Source organism: Acanthaster planci, linkage group LG13 (assembly GCF_054643075.1).
Source record: "Acanthaster planci isolate LZ-2023a linkage group LG13, COTS_SCS, whole genome shotgun sequence".
Lineage (NCBI taxonomy): Eukaryota > Metazoa > Echinodermata > Asteroidea > Valvatida > Acanthasteridae > Acanthaster > Acanthaster planci.
In genome coordinates this window covers 4,589,926-4,598,050 of record NC_141789.1, presented here as the reverse complement: position 1 = coordinate 4,598,050, position 8,125 = coordinate 4,589,926, and the positions used below count along the sequence as shown (strand labels likewise).

At 40.0% G+C, this 8,125-nt stretch overlaps 2 protein-coding genes across 2 annotated transcripts; both read right to left on the bottom strand.

Annotated features, from left to right (window-relative positions):
* Positions 1-905: 905 nt before the first annotated feature.
* LOC110981239 (nanos homolog 3-like) lies at positions 906-4,291 on the bottom strand. Its single transcript, XM_022238636.2, has 2 exons — positions 4,150-4,291; positions 906-2,927 (listed from the first exon to the last, which is right to left on the bottom strand). The coding sequence occupies exons 1-2, from the start codon at positions 4,210-4,212 to the stop codon at positions 2,301-2,303; spliced, it is 690 nt and encodes a 229-aa protein (XP_022094328.2). The 5' UTR covers positions 4,213-4,291; the 3' UTR covers positions 906-2,300.
* Positions 4,292-5,093: 802 nt separating this feature from the next.
* On the bottom strand, positions 5,094-8,031 carry LOC110981238 (nanos homolog 1-like). The gene has a single exon (XM_022238635.2). The coding sequence runs from the start codon at positions 7,609-7,611 to the stop codon at positions 6,994-6,996; it is 618 nt and encodes a 205-aa protein (XP_022094327.2). The 5' UTR covers positions 7,612-8,031; the 3' UTR covers positions 5,094-6,993.
* Positions 8,032-8,125: the final 94 nt, after the last annotated feature.

Below are 8,125 nucleotides of genomic sequence, written 5' to 3'. Positions count from 1 at the left end.
GCGCTAATATTCCTGTAGGTATATAAGCACCTTCGAAAGTCAATGAACCCAACTCATCATACTCGCGTTCTGGACTTGTTTACCATTCTGACCTCCAAGAAAGGAAAGAATCTCAGCTTTTGATCAGGCGCCAAAGTTTTGCTTTCATTATTTTGTCTCCAGTTGCGGTTTTGCATTGAGGGTAAAATATATCTGTATTTAAATGCCCCACTTTCCAAAGCACCTGGTTCAGCCTGCCAAACTCTTAGCTGATTGGTTGAGCTTCTACTAAGAGCAGATGTTTGCGACGCACAAAAATGCTACAATCTTGGACAGCGAAAAAAGCCTACTAATCTTTGACCGTGGGAAAGCTGTTAAGTGGAGAGAAAACGTCGGAATTTTTTGGTCACCGAGCATGCGCAGGCTTGAAGTCCGTGAAGCTCTCGCTCTTTTCAGTTAGTTCATGTACAAAAGGGAATTTTTAAGTATTTAATCTCTCAGGGATGTAGATGTGTGTTTGTCAAGGAATGCAACATGTGCTGCGTTCCTCATGGTGCAGTTCACAAGAAATGAGGACAGGCCGAAAATACCATGAATTCTCTGTGAAAACACGGCGCAGAGGGGTCAGCGCGACAAAAAATTTTACGAAGTCTACATTGAAAGTGCAGCTCAATCGCATTTCCCAGATGTCGACACCGATTGCAAATAAAACACAAATTATCAACCCACCGATTTGTTACCGAACAAAACCGTCTGGAAACGGGCCTATCTACATTCTCACAGTCAACAACGACTCATTAATTAAAGACGTGATTACGAAGTTGTCCTACCAGGCGACATGAGGGACTACTGGTGTGGTTTGTCTGGACCCCTAGTTTGAAAGTGACAATTCAATGCAACACCAGACGAAAACGTTCACTTCGAAGTAAATCCGTCTTGAAATCTTGTCATTTCGTTTATTCCACCAATTTCAATGTAACAAAAAACAACAACACAAATTCAAAGCTTTCTCTCCGCAGTTATGATGAATTGTACAATTTATGAAATTTCACAAAATAAAATTTCAATATTCCTGTGATTTGCAACACCAGGCCACTTAGGTGAATACATTCTGGTTAAGAAATATGCATACATACTGATACATAAATATCAATATTTCGAAATAAAAAAAATCCAAAAATTGGAATTGATAAATGCAGTGTGTAGTTACGTTTATGGTAAAAATTCTTGATAATCTGAGTTTTATCAATACTAAAAGAACACAATACTGGAACTGATTTTAAAATTTCTACTTTTGTACACACTATAAGCTAATGAAAAACAACTTATTTACATGAATCAAATGTTTCAATTTTTCTTAATTTGGTGGCCTTACTGCCACAAGTTTTAAAAACCTTCAGTAGCAGTTTACAATTCTTTGATTTCTTCTAATTTAAAACACTGACTTAAAAAACCTATTTCTGCAAATCAAATGCCTTATGGTTTAAAGAGGTTTCAAACACAGCACAACAAAATCATGTGCGACAAAAGCTTGAACAGAAGAGAAATGCAACACAATTCTAATAAAGTAATCTGCTTGAATTACCATGAAACACAGCTCATTGATCTTCAAAATTTGCTATGACAAGAATATGGAGTACATACCCTGTGGTTCACGGCACACTTTTGAAAAAAACAAAGGGAATACGGTGCTGCACTTTTCCCGACATTCTTCCTGCCCCGCATAAAAAGTAAAGTTGGCCAAAAAAGCACAAGCTTTAAAATCACTGTACAAAATATGTACTTGTAAATTCTCATTTCTGCAACTGTAAACAAGTTCGATATTGACTTAAAAAATGTTTGCAATACAAGGCAATTTAGCAGTTTCAAAACCCAAGGAGAAAAGCATTTCAAATGTAAAACTTGAAATCAGTCATTCATTCACGTTCGACAGCCTTAAAAAGACATATGAAATGAAAACAAAGAAACAGCATCTACTAAGTTTCGGCAAGTGCACTTTACACTTGAAAGGATTAAAACGTTCATAAAAAAATTGCTCAGGTCCCATTTTAATTTTGTACCTCTTAAAACATTCACCTGTGCCATGTTTTGCAAAAGTTCCTTTTCACCAAAAAAAGAAAAAGAAAGAAGTGAAACAGGTTATTTCATCTGATGTGCAAGTAAGGCCAACCAAAAAGGTCCATTGTGACTCGGACTAAATGAGGTTCAGGAATTTAAGGTTTTTGACAGAACTCTGACCATTACTTGTCATTCACGACACTTCACTTCCACCAAGCAAAAACAGTGAACAATTTTCACGAGTGAACACGATATCTTTATAATTACATAAAGAGTTCACTCATGGTGGTCTGACTGGACTGTGTTTGGGTGCGTTTTCTGCCTGTGGATGTACGTGCTGTTTTGAGGGGTGCAGGGGGAATCTCGCCCTTAGTGGTTGGGCAGTATTTAATAGTGTGCGAGAAGTCCCCGCTGGCCCCGCACAACGGGCAAGTGTACGCCCGAAGAATTGGGCATGTGATTTTCCCGTCCCCATCCTTCAGGACGTGCGATGCGTACACCATCTCGCTCTCCCCGTTGTTCTTACAGAAAACGCACCATGTGGGAGTGCAGCGTGGCTTGCCGGTGAGCAGGCGGCCTGCTGGGCGCAGCCCCCTCTGCGTGTCATCCACCAGGGCCACATCCACCGGCGCGTATGGCCACAGGCTGTCACGGCCATTGTTGCGGAAATCGCTCAAGATGTCATCTTCATCAGCCATGGCCTGGGGGGTGACACGGCTGCAGCCGTGACGCTGTGCAGCAGCAGGGCCGCAGCACTCGGTCTCAGACTCTGACTTGCTACAAATCCTGGACACCAACTGGGCAAGCCCCAAGTAGTCATGGTACGGTGAGAAAACTGTTTTATCTGCCGAGGGCTCTTCGGTAGATGGCCACATACTGTTCCCATTCCCCTAGGGATAACGCAAAGTTAAATCACATTACTCAAATAAAAGAACTGACAGAATTATTTATCACTGTGTAAACAGTACCAATATGACATTTTTTTTTTACTTTGGCTCACTTTACTGCAGTGAATTTTTAAAAAGGAACTTGCTTCTGACTTTTTGTCAATATATGTCAAATATAGTTGTCAGCTAGCATTTAATACAAGAGCCATGAACAGCTTAATTTTACCCCACCATTGAAAGTACTTGGCATTGCCAGCCATGGCTCAAGCTGTGGTTATGGCAGTTTTCTCAGTTCAATCTTGTGCTGAATCAATAATCAAAGGTAAATCTTCGTGTAAAAAAATCTGGCACTTCTCTTCTGAAATATGAAGTAGTTTAAATTTTCGACAAATACTACTTTGGTTAAGTCATGTAAGTACAGGACTGAATTTCTGAGTGTGAATAACCTTTTTTTTCACTTCAACTGATTAGTTATCTGACTGGCCATAAACTAACATTTATGAGTTATGACAAACCCACTTAATCTTTAGACATAAGACGAAGAAAATACTAAATGTCCCTTTTCCATTTCAAAACTTCGCAATGAACACCAACTTCAAACTGTACACTATACAAATGCAATCTTGTTGATTTCAATTGTTCACCAACATTTACATAGCCAAATTGGTAGCATTTATTACTCTTGCCAAGAATTAAGCTGGGTTTTTAAGAACTTACCGATTCCTGGGCTTATTTCACATTTTGGAAAAAAATCTGACTTACAATAAACTTCTTGAGCAATGTTAAACGTAACAGTCCCAAATCATCTGATTTCAATATGATTTTACAGATACCCTAGGGAGCTAGGGTTAATCTCCCCATACAATTACTGTTCTATATGCGTTTCCTCAAAATGCTGTTGAAATTGTGTGGACGAATAATACGGCACCCGTAAGAGCAGAAGAGTCTTATATTCAACATAGGTGCACGTCATTAAATCCAAACCACTTCATTTATACTGAGTCAAAGAACCCTGACCAACACTGTATTCTAAGAGTTGCACGCATTAATCAAGGTACTTTTCCATTTGACACGTCTGTAGTTTAGAATAAATCGAGGAAATCTTGCCAAATTAGCACCACAAACACGTAGACGGTAGAGTGAGGAGTTACACTATACGACATAAAATTTGCTTTACTCGAGACCCTAACAAATTAAAATATAAAATTCAAACTAAGATACTTACATCCCACCGGGCATGCCTCGGTGTACGACTTACGTCGTTAGTTAAGTCAAATTTACTTTCCATGTTAAACTCCACTGAACAACTCGCAGGCTATTTAGTGGCAATTCCGTGGATCACTACACCTTCTACCCGAGAAGCAACTGACGAGGTTTTGAGGCACGTGTGCTGATATAGATGTAAATATGCACAAAAAGTAGGCGTGGCTGTCGACATCAATCAATCGAATCCCGGATCAAATTCTGCCCTTTATCCAATCAAATTAACCATTCCTGCATAATTAACACAGGCTTAATCGACATTCTTGCGTCTGAACCAATAGCTTTAATCCTGTGCTTGAGCTTTAATAGGCAGCGGAATCGTATAAATTTCATTAAGCCACCATGTTTTTTTTCTTCTCAAAGTCTGTTTTGCGCGAAGACAGAAGCAGGAACTCCATGATGGAGTTGTTGCTTGTAACCTGAAGAAAAATAGTCGTGTTTATATTCATCGCAAGGCTGCAGGTCTTTGATATGCCCTCCTCAGCCCCCCATTTTCCAAAAAATAGGTGACAATTTTTCGGACAACTTTCCTCCATCAAAATGTGTAGAAAGCCCCCAAATAATGCCTTACGCCTCGGTGCCCATAAAACATTACGTATGGAACCCCAAAATTTGTCCCCCCCCCCCACAAATTGGGTCTGAATCCGCCCTTGCTCCCGCTGGATGCGACGCCTAATAACTCTGCCAGCTGGCTACTCATTCAATCACCCAGCACCCTCCTACCCCACATCACCTGTCTGTCAAAAGACGGTGAACAGGAAGTTGTAACTTTTTTTTTAGAATGGCTTATAAAATGTTTCTTATAATAACCCTAGTTAATATTATTAAATGCCAAATTCCCCGTTAACCGAACAAAACAAAGCAAACAAAACGGATCAAAAATACCTCGAATTATTTAAGGTCTCTGCTATTTATTTATATAAATTACAACATTCGTTTGTCAGTGATACACAAATTCTACATGAATACTGTTTGAAAACGTATAAAAACCTATCGTAGCCCTTTAGATTTAGATCTCGAATAAAACTGACATATTCATAACTTAGATTGACAATAAGATGGTTGCCGGCACTTTTGAGTCAAACTTCAATAAGTCACATGTAATGTAAATGTAAATAACCATGCAACAAACTTGAAATGCTTAAAAAATTCAAAGCGTACTATATTCATACACAAGTCATCATTTGAAATCATTTCACTACTTAGCAAAGTTTTTACTAGTGTAACATCTCAAATAAAAACGATTTTACAAAGTACATAATCTAAATATTATGATTAGATTCATAATGCTCTGTTGTTTCATCCGACACTGACTTTTCTTTCAACACATCAGGCACTTCATTTACAACTAAAATCAATTTGTAGACAGTAAGATTAGTTACAATCAATTCCTTGTTGATTTTAAAATAGTGTTTCAGTAAATATCATTCAAAAGCACACCATACCATACAAACAATAGTTGTCAAGTCGTGTACAACATAATGGTGAGAGGTTTCAAAAATACACTAAGGAATACTAACTTTCACATCACTTCTTTAGCTCCCTAGTACTTCATCATGCTGATTGTAAATAGTACTTTCCTAAGAAATCACTTGCATACAACTGACTGAATACAAGAACTGTATGGCCCATCAAAATGTATAACAGCGTTCTGCTGAAAAGAGAATAAATTCGTCCTCAGATAAGGCATTTCAGTCAAGGAATTTTCTCGCATGATCAGATTATCAGATTAAGAGATACAGTCCTGTTCGCAACACTTTGTAATTAGAATTCAATAACCACTTTTCCTTTAATGAGTTTCAGTTACCATTTTCTGACTGGGCAAGCTCAAGACAAATACTGCAAAAATTAAACTAAACAATCAACTCGTGCTAATCTCATGTGCTCTAAGCTTATTATCAATGTGCTACAAAGTATTTACTTTCCCCGGAGGAAACATGCACTCGGTTAGCAATACCGGAAATGAAAAATACAATGTGTATCTTATTGACCTGTTTTCTTTCTCAGTTCTATTTTTAGGATACCATTTCTCACCAACTAATATAAAACGTGCATAATTTAGAGTATAAAACCAGGTCACACATTTGTTGAGACAAAACATCTAGTCTGCTGGTGGCAAAGAGTGAGAAAAATAAACTTTCTCAGCATTTAGTAAACCCATTATATGTGAAAAGTGACTGGCAAAATATTTCTCAGTAGCCTACAGATCATGGAATGGAAATTTCCACAATGGAAATTATCCTACTGGTTTATAATTTCACAAAACGAGAGACCGCAGAGTGGTTTGCGCCATACTACTGATTATTACTAGTACTAGTAGTAGGAGGCTTAATTTAATTCTAAAATTACAGGTAGCCCATGTTCAAGTACATGATACAGCAAGCAAGGTGTCATGTCACATTCCTTCAAATAAATGACACTCATCCGATTCTATTATTTGGGAAATCATATTACGAAAGTAATTATTCCTGACTTTGAATACTTAATGGGCGAGAACATCTACCCCCAATAAAACCACAGTACATTGCCGATTTCAATGGGAATGTTGTTTGAAGATGTCAGTGAGAAAACATGTCAAAACAACAAGTATATGTACAAGCAGGGCCAACTTGCAGAGTTACATATAGCGTCATAAAGTAATAATTATGCGTACTGCACTCACTGGTCAACCTTGGGTCAACTGGCTTTGGAACTGAAGAGAAACTGCTGCTTCTTCTTGACCAAACTCACACGTTGAACTGGCAAAGCATAGCATGCAATTACAATGTATGTTATGTGAAAGTCAGTCAACTATCAGTCCTGTGTATCAAATGAACCTGACGTCCCAAGCAACCCGTTCACCCACGGCAGTCGGCTGGTGGGCAGTCGGCTTGTACCCGTTGACGGAGCTGCACGCACCGGTCTTCCTGATCCCCGTTGATGTGCGGGACGTTTTCAGCGGAGCTGGTGGTGGAATCTCCTCTGCGTGCCTGACAGGACAGTATTTTATAGTGTGGGAATTGTCACCTTTCGCCCCACAGATGGGGCAAGCGTAGGCCCGCAGGATTGGGCATGTCGTCTTGCCTTGGCTGTCCTTCAACAGGTGGGAGGCGTAGACGCACTCGGCCTCCCCATTATTGCGGCAGAACACGCACCAAGTGATCTGTCGCCGGCACGGTCGGCTTCGGTTGGTCCTCGACGGCAGGCTGCCACTGCTGTCACCCCACGGGCTCCCCTCCACTAGGGGGACGGTGAACGGCATCAGTCCGCATGGTCCACAGTCGACTCCATTGCAGTGGAAGTCATCGTTGATTTCGTCGCCGCGGACCATCTCACACTCGCGGGTTTGAGCATGAGACACCACAAGTTTGGCAAGGCCAAGATAATCCCTGAATGGGGAAAAGCCTTCAGGCTCGTTAAGCGTTGTAATTCGGCAACTTTCCATGGTGAAAATGATAGGTTGCTTGCGAGATTAACCGAGGTACTTCTGACGGAAGTTAAGTCGTTCTCCTCTCCTCCAGGTACATAAACAAGATTCAGGACTTAAGCTTCTGATATGCTTTTATTATACACACGTTTACATACATGCACATTCAGCACATTAGCTTGTCTCGAACAAGCGGAGATAAACATTGCTCAGCGCTCCGCGCCACGGAAATACCCTGAGGAGATGAACTACATGCAACAGGTGGGCGGAGCTGTTCGTCTCAATTTGGAACCACCACTCAACTCAAAGGACCAATCAAATCAACGTATGCAGCAGTGACCGACGAACACAGTGGAATAAAATCGCTAAAATATTCGCGGACTTGTGCATTGTTCAATCATTATCAACCCCAAAATATAACGACTATTTCCTGTATTGAATTTTTCACCTGAAAATAAGTTACAATATTTAATCGGCACTTTGTGTGAAAGATCGAGACACGGAAATTCCATATTACCGAGTCGTGTCTGCA

Excerpts from the sequence above, each read along its gene's own strand:
- LOC110981239 (XM_022238636.2), bottom strand. The coding sequence starts at position 4,212 with ATGGAAAGTAAATTTGACTTAACTAACGACGTAAGTCGTACACCGAGG. Across the intron at positions 2,928-4,149 it reads CGAGGCATGCCCGGTGGGAT|GGGAATGGGAACAGTATGTG; the intron begins GTAAGTATCTTA and ends CGTTATCCCTAG.
- LOC110981238 (XM_022238635.2), bottom strand. The coding sequence starts at position 7,611 with ATGGAAAGTTGCCGAATTACAACGCTTAACGAGCCTGAAGGCTTTTCC.